Raw genomic sequence first — 20451 nt, 5'->3', positions numbered from 1 at the left:
CAGGAAGTCCAAGGGCGTTTTGTTCGTTATAGAGCTTGTAAACATGCCTGGTGCACAACAGTGAAAATAAGGACTGAGGATCTGTTGAGTGAACGAGTCCTGGAAACTTGTCTTTTGGTGGGAACATCTACCCATCAGGCACAGTGGCATCAGTGAAATGGAGAAGAATGGGATCTCTTGGGGACCACTTACTGCCCCTCCCCGGCAGGGTGTCCAGACTGCTGATGTCCAGGTCCCAAAGACAGTTGAAAAACTGGACTCAGGGGAGCAGGCAGGGTATCATACTAATGTTTTTAATATAGTCTGATCAGATCAATTCACATCACAAGGTCAACCTGGGCTTGCTCAAGTGTAACACAACCAAGGTACACAATGTCTCTACCTGAGGCTCCCCCACCTTCCTGGCCCCCAACACCACTGAAACCTCTTCCTGATCAGACTGGAATTTTTTTTTTTAAATTTTGCATAAAACTATTTCTTCCATAGACTTCAAACAACTAGCCAAGTTAATTATGGTACATCTAAACAAAGTTTAATACTAACCCTAACTTGTGACTGCGGTTTACAAAGAGCTGTGTCACCTGGGGTGGCTTTCAGTAGCAATTCACTACAACTGGTCCTAAAAATAACAATAAGAATTAGAGAATCAAAGCCCAACAGCAAGTTGAATGGTTAAAATCAAGTAAGAAACTGGAATTTGGGGTAGAGGTGTCCTCAGTAGATGAGCTTGTCCTGGCAGAAAAATGTTAGCTTCCAGCAGCTCAGGAAGACCAGGGCCAACCTCACAGGGCTCTCGGAGGACACGCATCCTATGGTCCATGGGATGCTCTAGGTTTCTGCGTCCTTAAAAATAGTTGGCCATAAGGGGGTAGAGACCCAACTGTAATTTCTTTGAGGATCTAGGAGGGGATGAGGAATGAAAGAAGTGGGAGGGACCAAAACTACCAAGGTCCAAGAAGGCCTTGGAGTTGGGTTTGGGATCACCAAGAGCTGAGCACCAGAAGTTCTGGCTCAGAACTAGAGGAACCAGGACTGGTGCTGCCAGAGAGGCCTATGTAGTGTTTCTGCCCTTGTCTCATACCAGGTCTCTCAAATATTTCTGCAGAGTATCAGATGAGAGTCTAGTTCTAAGACCATTGGGAGGAATAGGTGATGGACAGGGAGGGGAGCAGGGTAGGGGCAGGGATGGGAGTTAAAAATGAATAAAAATCTCTCAGCTACAGAACCCAAAGACATCACTTCCCTCTGCATTCACAGCATTCTCAGCGGTCCCCAGTGGCTGTTCTGTGGGGACACGGCATGTCTCACTTCCCTTCAGGCCCCATGGGCTGCTGGTCCACCTCAGGATCCACTAAAGATGACGCAAACGCTGACTGAACAATCTGAAATCCAAAGGACTCGAGAAGAGACATGTTCTGCTGGGGAGAGAAAGGTGAACCCAGGGCAGGGCCTAGGTCCCCCAAGGGACCCCCCAGGGCCCGGACATGCACCTTCTGGATGTGTTTGTTCAAGTAGGACTTAGAACGGAAAAAGCTCCCACATTCAGGGCATGGGTACTTCTTCTCCCCGTCAGACTCCATCTTGTTTTTAGGGACTGCCATGTCGCAGGAGAAAGAGCCGTTGGCACTCTGTTTCTCTGGTGTCTTCAGGTCACTGGCGTCTGAGAGGTCACCATAGGAATCAGAGCTCTCAATCAGATCCTGATGTGAGCATTTCTGGCCTTCTATGAAAAAACAAAACAGGGAAGAGATGAGGCCAGGCACGGGAGCTGTCCCCTCCTGGAGGGGTCATGAGAGGCCAGCTCACAGGCTCTGGAAGACCAGTTTGGGCAATTAACTAACCTGGCAGAACCCAGGGAGGTTTGGCTGGTCTGTTAGGAGCCTAGACTGCCTATGGGGGCAAGAGGACAGTGTCCTGGGGCCACCAGCCTCCCTCACTGTCAACTCTTCATGCAGATGTGAGTTTGGAGTTCATCATCTCAGCCTGCTTCAAGGAAGGAAGGCTAAAGGGGATCCCTCCTACTTCTGCTCAGAACAGCCCAGAGCCCCCCAATTCCTAGGTGCTTCCAGAGGTGCCTCTGGAGTAAGTCTGTTCTGATTATGATGAGCAGATGTGACAGTGGCTTGTCCCCTGCACTAGACCAGTGGCTCCCTTCACAAAGCAGGCAAAACTAGAACCATGAATGAGATCCTCTACTCCACTAGATCTTACTGATGGCTCAGATAGCAACCAACCCTTATACAAGGCTTATACAACCTTTCCATTTCTGCAAAGACCCTTCCAGGGCCATACAGCCAAAGTACACAGAAGAACAGCAACTCTCAACAGCTTGTCAGCTGGGTAGCCCCGTCTACACCAAGAAATGGCCCTTACTGCCCTGCTTTGCCCACACTGGGGTCTACTGCCAACTAGCAGCTTCCTGCCTGGGTCCAGAAAGCCATGCCAGGATGGGAGGTCTGTGATGGGAGCATGGAGCATGCCATCTCTACCATCTGCTATGCCCCTGGCGAAAAGACAACAACAGCAACAACGTGACACACCCCCAAACAACATGAACCAACAAGGTAATGGTGAGCCTGGAATCTCTTGTCAAACAAACCAACTCCAAATCAGAAGCAGTCAGGTAGCTCATTTACTGCCATGCACCTCACAAATGCAGCCAGAGGCTCTTTGGAAAGGACCACTTGTGGCAACCAACCACCAATACCATGGAAGAAGCCAGCCATTGGCTCCCACCCACCCACAGTATCAACCAAGGAGAAAGCACTCAGCCACGGATCCACACCATCCTAGAGGGCAGCAGGCGGTGGAGAGGCCCAGAGTAACAACTCTTCATGCAGTTCCTCTTCAGGCCCTAGGGCAACCCTGCAGGGCTCCAGACAATGGGGGCTAGCCAAGAGGAAGGAAGGAAGGCTGGGGAAGAAGAGGCAGGCTGGATCAGCAGTACCCTAAAGCCTCACTCACTGTTGGGAAGTGAGACACCCATGATTAACTTTGTCCTGGAGAGCACTGCGATTCTTGCCTCCCCACCACCCGGCCCAGCGCCCTCACAACACAGTCTGCGCAGAGAAGCAAAGTGCAGAGCAAGGGGTCGCTTGCCTTTGTTGCCATAGGTCCTGGCGCAGTGGAACGCTGCTCCCCCATTCAGGATGGGTTCCCGGTGCCTGGAGACCTGGGGAAGGGGAACACCGTGGTGGGTTTTAACATGGACCTTTAAGTAGGAGGCAGAGGAGAAACCTAAACAAGACAAAAGGAGATGAGATCCCACAGCCAGCAAGAGATATCTCTCTGCTCCCCATGCCTTTTCTTTGGCAGCTCTGGCTAGCATTCCCTGGTCAGCTGCACCTGGAAGGGGTTCTCTCCTTGGCTCAAAAGCATCTGCAATCACATCAGGCCATGGGGTCAGGATGGAGAGTGCCACTGTCCATGAGTCAGCTTCTCTGTAAAGGCTACATTGAAGGGCCCAGGCCAGCCACCTTGGCTTGCTTGGCGCCTCAGTACCAGGCGGTTTGAGTGATGTCACACAGGCCCATGTCAGCTGCAGAGACCATGGCTAGATATGTGGTTAGACAAGCATCTGGGGCTCCAGCCAGCAGAAGCCTGCTTATCTCTTACAGGGTAACCCCCAAGGAAGCTTCCAGGGGTCCCCTTTCTTCTACCTGTTGGTGCATGCTCTATTTTAACTTTTCCACCTTCAGAACAAGGACTTAAGAACTGGTTCCACCTTTTGAAGAACAGAGACAGGGAGTTGCACCAAGTGGTATCCTGGTCGTCCTTTATCCCGGTCTTCTGGGTTTGGTTGTGGAGCATCCACCAGCCTCTCTCGGGATGCGCTCTGGCTGTCTTAGAGCAGCTTCACTTCACTCCTCACGCTTCAGTCAGTTTAAGGCATGAGCATCTCAAGCTGGAGAAGGGATCTCGGGCCAGTTTCCACAAATGTCACAAGGCCTTGCAAGAATGACGCCACAGATTCAGGCAGGCCAATAAAATGACTGACGTGAGTTTCACAGGAAAGAAGTATGCCATCAAATCCCACCATAGTCAAGTATCAGAAAAGACCTTTAGTAGGAACCTAAAGGCTTCTAGTATAATGCTCACTCAAGGGTGAGTGTCCTGATTTCGTTCCTTTAATCTGCTCCAGATCTGGCCAGCACATTCCCCAGGTACTTCTGCTTCCATTTAAGTTTGTTTTATTACATTTATTTATTTATGTTTCTTGGTTTTTCAAGACATGGTTTCTCTGTGTATCTCTGGCTGTCCTGGAACTTGATTTGTAGACCAGGCTGGCCTCAAACTCAGAGATCTACCTGCCTCTGCCTCCCGAGTGCTGGGATTAAAGGTATGTGCCACCACCACTGGCTACATTTATTTATTTACTTGGGGATAGGGGTAAAGGTCAGAAGACAACTTGTAGAAGTTGGTTCTCTCCTACCATCTCTCAGGCATTGAACTCAGGTCTTCAGAATTGGTGACAAGTACCTTTACCTGCTGAGTTATCTTGCCCGCCCCTTGTTCCCTTTTAAAACTAGTCACAGGATCACAGTGAGATTCCCTGCCAAAGGGTCAAAGACGGGAAATGTACTGTGTGATTTCTGCACAGAACTTGATTTTAAAAAGTGTGAATTGCTACAGCATGCATTCATTCATCCATTCGCTTGTTTTTGTTTTTTTTATTATATAGTCTAACTCTGTGGCCTAGACTTTTCTGAAATATGTGGCATCCTCCTGCATCAGCTTCCCAAATGCTGAGATTAGAGGAAGAGCAACCATGTCCAGCTAGCCACATTTTGAACACTGCCTGAACTGTAACAAAGGTTCACTTTTTTGTTTGTTTGTTTTTGTTTTGTTTTGTTTTGTTTTTTTGAGACAGGGTTTCTCTGTATGGCCCCAGTTGTCACAGAACTTGCTCTGTAGACCAGGCTGGCCTCAAACTCAAAAGATCTACCTGCCTCTGCCTCCCAAGGGCTGGGATCAAAGGCGTGTGCCACCACCTCCCTGCCAAAGATTTACTTTTAAATGCTGACAGTGTGGCAGGGCCCAACATTTTGTATGAAGTTGTAAACAGAATTCCCCAATACTCTACCCATTTAAAATTATTATAATACCCATTTTACTGATGAATTAGAGGCTTAGTGTGATAAAGTAATTTTCATGCATGCCACATTCTTAATTTAAAAGGCTTTTTCTCCTCTTGTCCATCTTCCTTATCCCAGCAACTGCTGAGATGTACCACTTGTCTCCCTGTGGGATGGCTATTCTTGGTTGTCAGCTTGACTACATCTGGAATTAACTAAAATGCAAGCAGCTGGGTACACCTGTGAGGGATTTTTTTAATTAAATAAGTTGAAGTGAACCCACTTTTAGTCTGGATCTTCTGAGATGGGCAAGATCCACCTTTAATCTTGGCCACACCTTCTGCTGGCAGTCTACATAAAGGACATGGAAGGAGGAAGCTTGCTCTCTTTGCCTGCTTGCTTGCAGTCTCGATGGCAAGTCCATTCCTTCACTGGTATTAGAGCCTACTTCTTTGGGATTCCCTCCTACATTGACCAGCTGAGAAATCCAGCCTCATGGACTGACAAACCAATGGATTCTCAGACCTTCCATTGGTAGACAGCCACTGTTGGAATAGCTGGACCATAGCCTACAAGCCACTCTAATAAATCACCTTTTCATATATATATTCCATTTTATCAGTTCTGTTCCTCTAGAGAACTCTAATATACCCTGATATTTTTCTTTCAAACTCGAATAAAATTGCCCTTCAGCTTCAAAACAACAAAAAAGTCCTCTGGACTTGTGAAATAGGGTTCATTATCACAACTGTGTAATAATGTGTTAGAATGGGCTGCCAGGAGACAGAGGCCTGGCCTGTGGGAACCTTCTTTAGCAAAACCTCCTGAGGACAGCGGGTGGTGATCCCCAGGGAAATGTGTTATCAGAAGAAGATTGACTTTCCTAACATAGTTACTTCAAAGACTGGCCTGTACTTAAGGCCTAGTTGTCTAGCCTGCCTGGGGAGAGGTCTTGGGCTGTACTTAAGTGCTTGGCCTGGGGCCAGACACTGGAGGACAGACATTCCTAAGAAGCAGGCTACAGTCAGGAACGGGTGGGCAAGGCTAAAGGGAAGAGGGTAAGGCTTTTAGCCCTGCCCCTCCAGTTGGCATTGTAAAGCCCTCTAAACACATGCCAAACAGGATACAGTGGCCCCACAAACCAGCGCAAGACATCAGAACTTTCTGATGATATGATGCTGCCATTTTCACAAGAGAATTTTCCTTTGGTTTTTCATTCCTTTGGGGCCTCTGAAGTAGAATGAAACCTCTTCATGGCATGCCAGAACATGCCACTACAATGAGAGTGAATGGGAAAAAAAGCACCAGGAATTATTATAGTCACTCCGTGTAGGGAGAGCTATCTAATAGAAAATACAGCAGATACTCAATAAAAACATCCTGCATGTTCCCCAAAACCATTCTGAGGACTATGTGGCTGGATCCTCTCGACTTCCCCTGGTTGCAGACGGTACTGTCTACAGCAGACTTACTTGGAAAGTGGCAAGAACAGATCCACAGCTGCCACTTAAAACCCAGAACTGAAACACAGCAACTCAGCAAGTCAGGTGCTGGGATGAAAAAGCGGAGTTGCTGAGCAGAATGCGTCTTTGAGGCCAGATGTATTCAGCTGAAGTTCTAAGCTCACCCACCTACTCACTGATGAACCAAGAGCCAAAGAGGCCGCTTGATGTAGGGCCTCCAGGATGGAAGCACTGTGCACTCGTGACTGCTGCCGGCAAGTCTCTCCCTCTCCAGAAACCAGGAGTTTGTCAATGGCAAAAGGCCGCCCGTCTTCAGTTGTATTTTCTTGCTTGTGTCCCTATAATTCACAGGCATGTTCATGTCCGTGCAGAGACTGGGGACTGCTTTTTCTGTGTCCAAACCGTGGAGGGGCCAAATCTAACGGTGCATTAAGATTGCTAGTGCAGGAGAATGGCTTAGGGCTACCTTGTTACCCACGTGTTCATCTGACAGGAAGAAGTTTCCCTTGTGTGTGCTTGCTTGGTTTTGTTTGTTTTTCAAGACAGGGTTTCTCTGTGCAGCCCTGGCTGTCTTGGAACTCACTTTATAGAACGGGCTGGCCTTGAACTCAAGAGATCTGCCTGCCTCTGCCTCCTGAGTGCTGGGATCAAAGGTGTGTGCCACCACACCTTGCCTCCATTGTATGTGTCTTTTTAAAATTTATTTACTTATTCTTATTGGTGTTTTGCCTGCAGGTATGTCTGTATGAGTGCATCGGATCCCCTGAACAGGAGTTACAGACAGCTGTGAGCTGCCATGTGGGTGCTGGGAATTGAACCTGGGTCCTCTGGAAGATCAGCTCATGCTCTTAACTGCTGAGCCATCTCTCCAGCCTCCCGAGAGAGTGTGTGTGTGTGTGTGTGTGTGTGTGTGTGTGTGTGTGTGTGTGTGTTTGGAGCTGAGGATTGAACCCAGGGCCTTGTGCTTGTTAGGCAAGTGCTCTACCACTGAGCTAAATCCCCAACCTCCCTTGTGTGTTTATTTTTTGGTTGTTGTTTGTTCTGTTTTATGATAGAAGGTCTTGGCTGGCCTAGTAATTGCTATTTAGCCCAGGCTAGCCTTGAGTTCATGAGAATACTCCTGCCTTAGCCTTGTAAGTGCCACAGGAGTAGGCTACTAGACCATCTCCTTTGTCTGTGACAAAGGCTCTTCTCCTTTGTGACAAGATGTCTCTGTGTAGCATTGGCTGACTTGGAATTCGAGCTGTCCTCTTGCCTCAGTCTCTCAAATGCAAAAAATTACAAGCAATAGTGCAAGTTTGAGGCCAGCCTGGGCTTCAGGGCGAGGCTGAAAGACGGCTCAGTGGTTAAAAGCGCTCCTCTGTAACAGCACCCAGTTTTAGTTCCTAGAACCAACGTCATGGCTCACGACTACCCATAACTCCAGTTCTAGGGGATCCAGTGCACTCCATGGGGTGCTGCATTTACATGGTCACACACACACACACACACACACACACACACACACACACACACACACACACAATTTAAAATATTCCAAAAAAAGTATCAAAGTATTATTGGACTGAAAGATTTCAGAAGACACCTGTAAGTTCACCTGATTCAACCTTACCTGAGACTATTCTGCAGTGCCTGGGACTGAACACAAAGCCTCGACATGCAGGCAGGTGCTCTCCCACCAAATCACAACCCCAGCTCTACCAACATTCACTTATTTAATTGATAGCCTTGGTGGCACAGGGCAAAGGATGACAGAGTCCCCTCATCCTCTTTCCACCCTCTTGTTTGTTGACATCTGTGTGCTGCTGTCCCTGTTTGGCCGTCCAGAGGCAGCATCCAGCTTTTCCTCTCCTCAGAATGGCTGCAGCTGTTTCCTCTTCTGGGTACCCAGCATGGGCTAGACCTGGAGGAACGTGTAGACTGCTCTCCAGCCGGTGGCCACCGTCTTGGTGGGCTCTGGGTTTGCTCTCTTGAATTCCACACCCTAGTCACATGGCTTGCAGGTGGCGCTGAAGTCCTCTTGCCGCTCTTGAGGAAAACTGTACCCTGATGGGTTAACTTCGCTGCTGCCTTCCCCCGGGCTGCTCAAGCCGAGTCGCTGTCCCGTTCTTGCCCTCTTCTGTCATCTGGGCTGGACTTGCAGTTTTATTATTAATATCCTCCACCACTTTCAGCAGTTCTCAGCTCTGCCGACTGAGCCAGTTCCAGGATTGGCTACTTCACAGGAAACCTGACAAACTCCTGCTGATGGTGCATTTTGGCAAGTTTGGAGTTATTTGGAGGTCCTCTATGAAAGCCAGGTTAGGATGAAACAAGGCAAAAAACCAGCTTTCTAAGACTGGAGTCTTTCTAAGACACCTGCCCTCACCTCCCCACTGTTTGCTCCGAGAGGGAATCAAGAAGCAGCTGAAGCATTCACAGCAGGTTTCCCAATGGAACAGGCATCAACACTAGGTGGTCAGCAAGGCAAATGTGAGGGTGTGTGTAGTCTCTGGAAGGCACCTGGCTCCACGACTCCAAGAAAACTTCTACCCAGCGGAATGTCTCCACCAAGAACTTTGGAACACTCAGAGACAGCACCCTGCAGCCTTGTGCCTTGTCCAAACCAGACTATCAGGAAGCAGCATCACGCCATTTTACCATTTTACAGTGTAAGGAGGAGCGTCCCAAAGGTGCAACTCCTTGTGCATTCAGAGAGCTCTCAGTTACCTTCCCTCGGGGTCCTCACAGCAACTTCATGAGATGGAAAGGGGAAGAAGGTTCTTAATCATTTTTAAGAGAAGAAGCAAGGCAAGGGGAGCCCAAAGCTACATGGCAAGGGGCCGGAACTAAGCTCTGTGTATCCTGATTCCTGGTTCGTTCGATGTCCAACCCGTCAAGTCAGATACTAGACTTATAAAAACAGTGACACAAGAGTGCTCCGGGAAGCAATGAGCAACATGCCCATCGGGTCAAAGCAAGCACAGAAGGAGACCAAAGAAGCAGCCTCGCTCGCCCTCACTCCTTCAGCACAGACACTGTCTGCAACAAACTCCAGCACTTCAACAGCCACCTCTACCCAGCAGAGCCTCGGCCATACCAGACTTCCTCCAAACCAACACTGCTGCCGGCTAGACACTGCACAGGCCAACCTCAGCCAACCTCAAGCGCACTGCCCTGCTCAGAGCCCTTCCACCTTTGTCCTTCACGGCCACCATTGGTTTGGAATCGCTTTTAGACATTTATGCTAGAAAGCTTTGTCTCTCACTTATCTCTAGGTCCAGCCTTCTTCCCTGGCCGATGACTCTCATATGACAGTGAGTGAGCTAGCAGGACCCTTTCTTTTACAGCCCATTCAGGCTAGTGACGCCTCGCCAACCTCTGAGTAGTATATTTGTGAATTCATCATCTCCTGCCACTTGGGCAGGTGTATTTGACCCCGAGCTTGGGGATCACCTATTTCCTTCTGTTCCCATCACTAAGTCTCTTGGGACCTTTAAGCACCCAGGCCTCTTGGAAAGGAAGAGATTTCAAATGACTAGCTGAGGGATGTGCTCAAAGCCCAGGTGAGGGCATTTCTCATTCAGTGGGGAGGGTGGCCTCCCCAGAAGATCAGGCCCATACTCTGAAGTGAGGAAACAGTGGGGATTACCTCGGTTACAGATGCTGCAGAAGTTGCTGGGCCCCTCACTGTGCTTCTTTAGGTGGTCTGCCATGTATGCTGCTCGCAGGTACTTCCCACACACCTGGCAGGGTACCTTGTCTTCGTGACAGGCCAGGTGGGAGCGCAGGCGGTCTCGAGTAGCAAAAGAGGCATTGCAGGTCTGCGTAGAGAAAGGAGAGCAGGATGAGAAACAACCAACATCTCACACTTGACCGAGTACACCAGGAAGCAAAGCCCTGTTTCTGGTAATCTTGTGAAATCAGTCCCTTTTAGAAAGCTGGATGGTTCAGCTAAGGCTCTACTCACAATGCCAAGTGGCTGCCCTTCCTTCCCACAATGCTGTTTCATGGGATATATGAGTTGGAATTATTAGTTCTTTACCACAGACAAGATCAAAACATGACCAGCTAAGTCCCGTGCTCCTCTTCTGAGTGAAGAGTTAAGTATTTGTTCATTTTTTTTTTCTCCCCACCCCCTTGGTTTTTGGAGACAGGGTCTCATGCAACTCAGGCTAACCTCAAACTCTATGAAGCTGAACTTGACCTTGAACTGCTCATCCTTCTGCAAAGTGCTGGGCTCACAGGTATACACCTCCACATCTGTTCATTCTGTTCATTCTTAACCACAAAGCACTGACTTAAGGAGCACTGGTTATAATAAGTGAGTTACAGCACATAAACCCGTCTTCCTGTTCCCCATCCCTGGGTTTCCCCGTATTGCTTTATACAAAGAATCCAATGTATTTGTTTCATTCAAACATGACAATTGTCTTGGCCACAGGGAAATGGAATGGCAGGACAAAGTACCAAGATAACGTTTTGTAATATTCTTGTAATGTGAATTAAAAAAGCAGCTTATAAAATAAACAAGAGTCAGTTCTGCCAATGGAGAATGGAGAATGTGGGCTGCAGACATTAGGAGTATTTGTGCAATGTTATGTTGGGGAAGTGACGGCAGGAACAGTGACAGCAGCCTGCAGCATTGCCTGAGCAGGCCCTGAGCTCACATTGATAGTTTGTCTTATGCAGTTCATCATACAGCAGCCCCCCCAAGGCAGGGTTACCCCTGCACACTCTAGGAGTGTGTACCCACTGAAAGGCACAACCCAGCAGGCCTCACAGCCAGGCCCTGTAGCTATGAAGTAACGGTCAGAACCCACACCCTGCCAATGAGGGTCTAGCTCCCTAGTAATTATCTCTCCCCAACATCCCTTCCTCTGTTGGGGCATGCAAAGGCTGAGGTGCCTTGGGGAACACAGAATGTCACAAAGTCTTGAAAAGAGGTGGAACCAGTGGCTTTCAAGCTATTTTGGTTCCAAGGAGATGCCTCAGGAGCTAAAGTCAAATTGAACTTAAATTTCTTTTCCCTGTGTGTGTTCTCTGCTTTAGGACTGTAAGAGAAAGCAGCTTCCCACTTGAGGGTTCTGTTATTAATCCACTGGCGAGGTGCCACCCCATTAACTTGCCAGAATGGAGCTCCCTCTATTTCCTGTTTAGAAGTGAACCTGAAATCTCAAGGTAAGTGTCTGAACACTGTCACCACATAGACACGTGTATCTCCTTACTGTATGCTCAAAGCATGAAGCCGATAGCAATGCCGTGGAGGTAGAAGTCGCCACCATTTCCCTCCTCAACCCCAGACACCTGCACCAGCACAGGCCTCCTGTTCCTCTGTCATCACAAGTAAACAGTACTAACCTAAACAGGTCACCCTATGACATCTGCTTTTGTGTGTTTCTGTTTAATTCTTTGACAAATGAGGAAGCTAACAATCATAGTGACCTTGCCCAAGACTCAAGGAGTAGAGAAAGGAGCAATCTATACATCCTGACCAGACCAGTCTTCAAGCCATCTTCCAGCCAGACGTCTTTTTATCTCCACCAATTCCTAGCTGGGCAGACAGATGCCCTGTGAGGATGCAGGACAGCCAGGTTGAGAACTGGCCTCAAGTCTTACCACTTCTGAAGCCAATACCTGTGCATCCTATGAAAGAAAGGTGTTGACACTGACCCTGTCCAGTTCTGTCCCGGGACAAGGATATGCAGGCAAACTCCAGCACCTGGGCAACCCAGAAAGCATCTTGGATATTCAGTCTCAGTCACAGGAGGACCCAACCTAGGGTTATCATCATGACCCAGTGACAGGCCACAGTGAGGGGGAGCTGAGACTTCCACCCAGCCTAGCGACCTGTAAACCACACCTCTGGGGGAGAGGGGTAAACACAGTCACCACCCAGGGACAAGAGCTAGCTCTGCTAAAGATCCCCTGCAGCTGTGAGAGTGGGGTGCTTGGTTTTGTTTTTTCAAACAAGGCCTCACCATGTAGCCCTGGCTGTCCTATAACTCTGTAGACCAGGCTGGCCTCGAACACAGAGATCCACCTGTCTCCCTCCCAAGCACTGGGATTAAAGGTGTGTGCCACCTCAAATACCGAGAAAGTTTTAAGCCTCAGAATTCAAAGGAGCTACCATGAACCAGATGAAAGTATTCAGGATTGTCTTCCTTTTTCTAGGGAGAGGAAGCCTGAGGCAGGAAAGATACCTTGTCTCTCTTGACAACCATGTGTAATCTCTCCTTTAAAGGCTTTGCTCTGTCATACTTTGGTACCCAAGATAATGGACAGCCAACCCTAGATTATCCCCAAGTGGATTAAATATTTGGGGATTAACTAAGCAAAATTAAAATCGCAGATGCAGCTGGCTTCTCGCCCCCATCCTTCCCTGATTCTTTCTCAATAAGGCTAACTTCACCCCAAGCAAACATCAGGAATGCCAATCTCCAGCTGGGATAAAGACACAGCCGAAGCTACCACCTTGTTATAAAGCCAAACTAAAGTAGCTGTTGGCTTCCCTGTTCAGTTGACCCTCTGTGGCTGGAGTCCCCAGGCTTTACTGTGTGTGAGTCCCAGTCTGGGCCAACCAGAACTTCAGACAGCACAGAACACAAAAGAGGCTGGTCATGTGACTTGGGAGAGCAGAGAATGGGCTGAGGGAGACTGACCTTAAAGGGGACACCCAGAACCTGAGACTCCCCATCCTGCAGACAGCAGAAGGCCCTGAAAGGGAGCCAGCCAGCCAGCAGCACAGTATGACTGCCTACTGGCTTGAAGTGCCCACTGTGCTCACAGCCAAGGCTCACAGTCTGCTACTGTTAGGAGGCACACTATCACCACTAGCCACGGAACCTATCATGCTTAATGCTTACCCCACCATGCTTTCTAAAACTTTCAGTCCTGAGTGGGGCAGCTGGAGGATAGGACCCCAAGAACACTAATGTACACCCCTAACCCTAGGAGGCCTTAGCAGTCTGGAAGCCAGAGGGGGCATCTTGAGAAGCCAGGAAAAAATCTAAGAGTAACACATGAAAGTCCAGTTCCACTGGCCTTAGCTGCTTTGTTTTGAGTGTACCCCTTCACCCCCACTCAGCGTTATCTGACCAGCCTCAGATATGGGGTCACCAGAAGCAATGGGAGAGGGCTAAGACACTCCAGCCTCTCAGCTCTGGCTGAATTCCAGGCCAGGACAATGGCTGGGGCATGTGAACCAGTTAAGGAGACTCAAGCCTGAGGCTCCCTGCCCCTTACCTTCAAAAGGCTTTTCTATCAGTCTGAGTAAACGGCCCCTTTTATCCTCTGTGGCTGAGGCAGTCCCTGAAGTTTAACCAACCCTAGAGTGTGACAGCTAGCACATCATACCTTGCTGGGTCCTCGTTAGAAGGTTCTGGCTACAGGGTCAGGTCTGTGAGTGTGTGCCTAAGGGCAGAGGCATGGCAGGAGCTGGCTCGTACACCAAGGGACAATGATGCCAGTTGTTATGACAGACCAAGGACAAAACACACAAAGCCTCAAATGTTAGAATGAAAACTTTTATCATCACTCCTGATCTCCCGGCAGAGTCTGCAGGGCTAAGGGACACACCAGAGGGACCTGGGGGAGGGAGTGTCTGTCTGCTCTGTCAGCCCCTAAAGTCATGTATCACAATACAAAGCTACTGGTTAGTTGAGTTCTGAGCAGACCAGCTAAAAAACCTCAGACATGAGCGCAAGTCACTGGGCGGAAATGAAAGCAGGACCTTGCGAGGAGGAAGAGCGCAGCACAATGACCCCACTGAAGCCGGGCCAGAGGCTTCTCTGGAGGGGGAGTGGCTCCCAGGGGGAGGAGGGTGGCCAGAAACCCCAGTCAGAAGAAAGTGAGGCCAGGGGAAGGGAAGCACACAGGCTGGGGCCAGACAATGTCGAGTGCCCGGGCATCACCTGTCGAGGCAGGGGCGGAGACGAGTGTTGAGAAAGAAACTCAGAGGCTGTGGGGGCACTTTAGAAAGGTGCTCCTTGCTATCACTATTGGAGAGCTTCAAGCTGGGGAATACTTTAGGACATCTTGGCAAGATCTGGAATGGTGGGCAGGAACCATCTTGCTGGCCTCTCCCCAAAGCAAGGGTCTCCAGCCAGCCACCACTCTCCTCCACCTCTCCAGAAGGACCCAGGCTAGCCTACAGGCCACTGAGTAAAGGCCCGGCTGCCCTCTGGAGTTGTCCAACCCTGCCTCAGGTATCCTGGTGGGGCTGAGCAGAAGAGAGCATTGCTGGAGTGTGCTGGGCTCAGGTTTTCAATGGCTGGGAAGGACTTTTTTAGAGAGAGGGAAAAGGCGGTATCAGGAACTGAATGGGACGACCTCCACAAAGCAGGCTGGGCAAAGTCCCATGATGGCAGGTCACTAGGAAGAGGTTCCAGGGGCGGCAGGCCGCTGCTGCTCCCAACCCACACCTGGAAAAAGGGCAGAGAGTGCAGGTTACCCCCCCAGGCCACCGGGCACACCCCCACTGCCCTCTGGGCTCCTCCTATCCTGCCTGGGGCTGCTCAGCACACCACCTGGGAGTCAGACTGTTCTCTGTGACAACAGAGCCAGAGATGGAGAGGCAGGAAGCAGCAGGGCAAAGACAGGTCCCAGCAGGCCTGCCTTGAACCAGCGTCCTTGGGAGAGGCTACCTAGCCATGCATCTGTGAGCAGTGCTCATTCCTATCCCTGGAGCTCTGTCCTACTGTGCACATCCACTCCTTCCTCTGATCTCCTGGAATCTGCCCTTGTCAACAGGTCTTGAAATCAGTTGAAGGCACTTGCCATAGCAGAGGGAGATAACCAAGACGATAGTGGTGTTATTTTTCATCACAGAGAAATGCTCAGAGGCCAGGAAAGAGAACTCATCTTCTAGGTGCCAGCAGAGCCCCCAGATAGAATTCAAGCAGACAGGAGAAAATCCAGTCCAGACTTCCCTACATGATTCCACACTGGAAGAGAATGCCTTGCCTTGCTCTTGATGTTGGCGTTGGAGATGGGACCACCCACTACCTACCTCCAGCCTCGCCTAATGCCATGCTTTCTCCACTGATGGAACCCAAGTTCCCACTCAGCTCAAACCAGGGGAAGGGTTGTTGGCGGGCCACCAGAAGCCCTTTTGAAATCCCTACAGTTGGAACAGTGCTGGGAACCAGCAGCCAGGCCCAGCAAGGTGTCAGACCCACCAAGACAATACTTGTGCAGGGTGGCCCACCAGCCAAGGAGCTGGCCAAGGCCAGGACAGGAAAGCCAAGCAACAGAATGGAGGCCAAGACTGGAAACCAGAACCAAGTAACCAAGAAAGAGGATCTCAGCCCTGGGGGAAGCTGAGGGGGCTGGGGTGTAGAACAAAAGACAGAGGGAGGACATGGAGAGACAGAGGGGGAGGTGTGTGGAAAGCGGTGGTCAGTCAGCTGGCCCAATACTGCAGCTTGCTCGTGGCCAAGGCTGGGAGAACAGCAACGTTCTTCCACCCAACTACACCCTGGCCCGATCCCTACCTGACACTTGTGAGGTCGCTCAGAAGTATGCACCTGCTTGATGTGTCCGTTCAAGTGATCAGGCCTGAAAAAGAGATCAACAGACTTTAAAAACAAGACATCAAAAGAGATGGGTCAAACTTGGCCAGTCTCCCCCTCCCCCCCCCCCACTCCTAGGGAGGACTCCACCCCAGCAAGACAAAGACAAAGTCACCACCAAGCTTTGGCTCCGAGGGCCCAAGCATCTCAGTCACTTCCCCCCCTGGGGGGAGGGGAAGCAAATGTTTCCCTCTGATCTAGCTAACCCCACCCCACCCACCCCACCCCCAACAGAAATTCAATGATTCCTAGGACCTGGGGCAGCAGCTTTAGAACGACACGGGGATGCCTTGCCCAGCCTTTCTGGGAGGGGGGGTGTGGGACTCATTGTCCAGACTAAAGCCCCTTAGAAGCTCTGCGTTCCCCTCCCCCCAGCCTCTCCCGCCACAGCAGCCAATGAATGCCACCCGGATGGAATTCAGTCCCCAGAGGCCAGGGATGGAGCCTTAAGTCCCCAGCTGGGCTGGCAAGCCAGATGCCCGCCAGAGCAGGTGGGCAGGGGCTGTCTGACCGGTAAGACTGGTTGGAAGTTGGGGCCCCTCTGAGGGAATTCCCTGTCCCTAAGCTCACACACACAAGGTCCTCAGGATTCCAGTTAAAACCAGCCTTTTATTCAATACTCTCAAACTGGAAGAAGAAAAAAAAAAAAACAAAAAACAGCACAACCCTCTGCTCCCAGGAAGTCCTCAGTTCCCAGGAAGGCTCACTAAAAGTTAAAAAGAGGGCCTCTGCCTTTCATTCTGTCCTGAAAACAGACGAGGAGCTGTGGGTTCACTGGATTCTGTGGCCACCAGGTCAGAGCGCATGAGCATTCCAGCATTGCTATTGCAAAACAACCCCGAGTAGCCGGCTTTATGCCTCCCAATCCCGGGGTCACATGAGGGGCAAAGCAAGAGACTGCCGCTGCGGGCCGGCCTACTCCAACTGTGGCGGAGGCTCTGGGCCTCGGGAGGGTAAGGAGTCCTAGACGCACTTGTTCAGTCCCTCCCTCCGCAGCCATTCAGGCGGGGAAAGTCGAGGGAGGAGCCCAGCCTCCCGCCCCCAGAGGGGGCCCCACGCCTGGTGCCGGAAACACAAAGGGAGCCGGGGGAGAAGAATGGGGAGGCCCAATGGCTCTGGCCTGAGGAATCCGGCCCCTTCCCATAGGCCCCCGGAGGAGGAGGACAGTGGTGCCCTGGTGCCGGAGAACTTGCCTGAAGGGACGGATGCAGCTTGGCCACCCCAAATCAAAACCAGGGGTCTTAAAACATTTCATTTAAACATGGCATGCTCTGTTAAGGTCCAGTGACCCTCCACCCCCACAAGATCCACACATCCCCATATCCTGGCAAGGAACTGTCTCAAGAGGCATAACTAAGATAGTACACGGCAGAGGGTGGGGGAGGGGGCCATTCTCACCTGGAGAAGCCTTTCCCACAGCTCTGGCAGATGTACGGCTTGCCCACTGACCCATCATGGGACCTCACATGGTAGGACATGCGGTCTTTTCTCTTGAACCGCAGACCACACACCGGGCAGGAGTACGGCTTCTCCCCAGAGTGGGACAGCTTATGCCGGTTGAGATGGTACACATCGCGGAAGATCTTGCCACAGATCTCACAAGCCACCTGCTTCCTGGTCCGGCTCCTCTTTCTGGGGCCGTCGGGGTCCTCGGAGATGGGTAACCCATTCTCACCCAGCCTTGGAGGAGGAAGGTCGATATAGCCCAACTGGAGGCTGGTGACGCCGTGCTGGGCCTCATGTTGCCGGAGTCGGTTGGCATCAGTGAACACCTTCCCGCACAGGCCACATGGAAGGATGCCTGCTTCCCTCAAGCCCCCTGGAGACCCAAACATGGAGTCCAGCAGATTGGCCTTCCTGGGGCGTCCCCGGCCTCGCTTGCCACTCAGTGGAGGAGCACTGGATGCCACATTGGGGAATGGAGAAGTCAGTAGTTGGGGGGACAGGGGTCCAGCCACCATGGGCAAGCGGTCCACCCCAGGTAACACAGGCAGGGAAGCTTGGCCTGAAATAGCTGCACCTGTGGCCCTGGCAGCCTCTTCCTCAGGCTGCATGCTGCCAGCAATACCGTTACTGTTGGCTGCCAAGGCTGCCCCGTTGGTCATGTCCAAAGGGAAGCCCAAGTCAGAGGTCCCAGGAGGGCGAAAGAGCATGATATCAGCCCGGGCAGGGGGCACCAGGATCTGCACGTTGGATTGTTTGATGACTTCCTGGCAGATCTCGATGACCGACCTCATCAGCAGGAACTTGGCGGCCGTCATGAGCTCAGGGAAGCTCTCGAGGCGCACTACAATTCGGGACGTGTACGCGAAGTCCAGGATGTCTCCGAACACTTTGGAACTGATGGTGTGCATCTCCAGCTCGCGGCTGCCTCCAGTTCCGCCGCCCGGAGCCGCCGCCGCGCCTCCTACATCAGCAGGACCCCCGTCTGCAGCTCCGCCGTCGCCCAACTGGGCGCTGAACACAGACTCAAAGTATTCGCTGCAGGCAGCCAGTACGGCGCGGTGCGCCGGGAAGCTCTCGTCGCCCACCCGTAGGAGCACGTCGCAAAAGCGCCCGCCGTTTTTGCGTTGCTGGTTCAGGTTGTGCAGCATCTCCGTACTGTGTCTGCTCACCTGGTAGGTGTAGCAGCCCGACGGGCCACAGGAAGCGTCGTTGACCCGCTCCATGGCCGCTGCCCCCTCCCCGCTAGCCGGGCCGGGCACCCGCCGGTCCCCAGTCCCTTCCCCTAGGCAGCGACGCCTGGCTCAGCGGACAAGTCACACTCCCCGCACGTGCGGCCCGGGGCTCGGTAGTCCTCGCAGGTGCGCCCAGCGCACACGCCCCCTGCCCGAATCAGAACGTCTAGACCCAGCGGTGCACTGCCCCCCACATAGCCACCCCACCCCCTGCCGGACCCGGCGCGGCACTCACTCTCCCGCCTGCCCGCCTCCCTTTCTCGGTCTACCTTCCAGGGGGCAAACCAGCGAAGAGGTGCGCCCCTCCTGCAAACGCGGCCGCCACCTCCCCTCCCGCCCGCCAGGCGGCGCCGGCGCGCAGCCAAAAGGCGCGCGCGCGCGCAGGGAGGAGGAGGGGGTCCGCCGCGCAAGCGCAAGCGCGCGCTCCGAGGCTTTTCCCGGGCCCGCTGGGGGCGCGCGCTGCGTCCCCTGCAAAGCGCGAGCCGGGGCGGGGGCTCCGGAGCAAAGGAAACAAAAGGCGAAGGCGAAAGCGGCGGTCGGCGCGCACGGGGGCGGTGGCGTAGGCCGGGTCTTGGAGCCCGGCGAAGGCGGCGGCCGAAGCGAGTGGGTGGCAGCGGCAGGGTGGGCCCTTCCCCAGGCCAGGCACGGGTGGCGGCGGAGCGGCGGCGCTGCGGCCCCAGGCTCCGTGCGTTCGGAACGGAGGAAAGATGGCAGCGGCTGCACTTCCTCTTGCACTTTCACCCCTGGGGGGAGGAGAAGGAGGGGGCGATACCAACAACACCCCCCCCCAGCTTGCAGAAAGAAAAAAAGCAGCAGGCTCGGCGTGGGGGGTCTCGGTGGCCCTGGCCCAGCAGCACGTGCGCACCGGGCTCCCTAGCCTGGGCCGCCTAGCGCCGCAAACTTTCCACTTTCTTTGTGCCGAGCACCCCCCCTCACCCAGCGGAGGATGCACGTCCCCCCATTCCCTATTTATACACCCCCCCCTGCAGCTCCGCTCCCCCCCGCTTCCTGCCCCCCCACTCCCCAGCTCCGCCAATGCTAGCGCAGCCTGAGCCCCCGCCTCCCCACCCCGCCCGCGGGGCCGGGGGCTGCAGAGTCAGCCCCCCCACCCCGACCCCGACCAATACGATCCGAGTGCCGAGCCAGCAAACCAGCTACAGCAGCCCCTCCGCTGCCCGCCCAGAGTGTAGGCGAGCGTGCGGGAGGGGCAGTCAGAGCGTGCGGATCTGAGCCCCCCCAGCCTGCCTTGCGCACCCGCAGGTCGGGCGGGCATCAGCACCCTGCCTGGCTCTCCTTTGATGGCCGATTTCCCTGGAAGTCGGCTGCGACCTCCTCCCGCTCTGCAGCCCTAAGGAGGACGCGGGGTCCCGGCCCGACGCAGGCGGAACCTTCTGCCCGCCTCATACTGACCGAGGCAAATGGCCTGCACGTCTGGATAACTAGGGAAATGGGTTGTTTTCCCCACACACCGCTCCCTGTGCTTTGTGCCCCAGGGAGCGTGAAGTCGCCTGCTCAGAGAAGCGACCTAATGATGGCGATGGACAAGATGGACAAAATCAGCGGCCCCTGTACGTTCCAGTAGTTTTGAGGGAAAGTAGGGAACCCGAGGATGGAGAAGTGCCCACGATTTTCCCCAAGCCAGAAGCATGCTTAGCGCCTCCCGCCCTATAAAATGCCGGGCACT

General features: G+C 52.6%; 1 protein-coding gene and 1 non-coding gene across 5 annotated transcripts; both read right to left on the bottom strand.

The window, feature by feature from the left end:
• Window positions 1-277: 277 nt before the first annotated feature.
• Patz1 (POZ/BTB and AT hook containing zinc finger 1) lies at window positions 278-19701 on the bottom strand. Of its 4 annotated transcripts, none has more exons than XM_015991638.3 (5): window positions 17488-19483; window positions 16012-16075; window positions 10170-10341; window positions 3100-3172; window positions 278-1723 (listed from the first exon to the last, which is right to left on the bottom strand). In XM_015991638.3, the coding sequence occupies exons 1-5, from the start codon at window positions 18756-18758 to the stop codon at window positions 1690-1692; spliced, it is 1614 nt and encodes a 537-aa protein (XP_015847124.1). In that variant the 5' UTR covers window positions 18759-19483; the 3' UTR covers window positions 278-1689. The 4 variants fall into 4 exon arrangements, with proteins under 4 accessions (XP_015847124.1, XP_006972975.1, XP_006972973.1 ...); XM_006972913.4 differs by having other exon boundaries at window positions 3100-3237; window positions 17488-19101; XM_006972911.4 differs by lacking the exon at window positions 3100-3172 and having other exon boundaries at window positions 17488-19701.
• Window positions 7468-7543, bottom strand: Trnav-aac (transfer RNA valine (anticodon AAC)). Its single transcript has one exon. It is a non-coding gene; the product is annotated as a tRNA-Val (tRNA).
• Window positions 19702-20451: the final 750 nt, after the last annotated feature.

Source organism: Peromyscus maniculatus, chromosome 10 (genome assembly GCF_049852395.1).
Source record: "Peromyscus maniculatus bairdii isolate BWxNUB_F1_BW_parent chromosome 10, HU_Pman_BW_mat_3.1, whole genome shotgun sequence".
Classification (NCBI taxonomy): Eukaryota; Metazoa; Chordata; class Mammalia; order Rodentia; family Cricetidae; genus Peromyscus; species Peromyscus maniculatus.
This window is presented reverse-complemented; position numbering and strand designations above follow the sequence as displayed.

Excerpts from the sequence above, each read along its gene's own strand:
- Patz1 (XM_006972913.4), bottom strand. The coding sequence starts at position 18,758 with ATGGAGCGGGTCAACGACGCTTCCTGTGGCCCGTCGGGCTGCTACACC. Across the intron at positions 16,076-17,487 it reads TGTGGGAAAGGCTTCTCCAG|GCCTGATCACTTGAACGGAC; the intron begins GTGAGAATGGCC and ends TCTCTTTTTCAG. Across the intron at positions 3,238-10,169 it reads CTGCAGCATCTGTAACCGAG|GTTTCTCCTCTGCCTCCTAC; the intron begins GTAATCCCCACT and ends TGTCTTGTTTAG.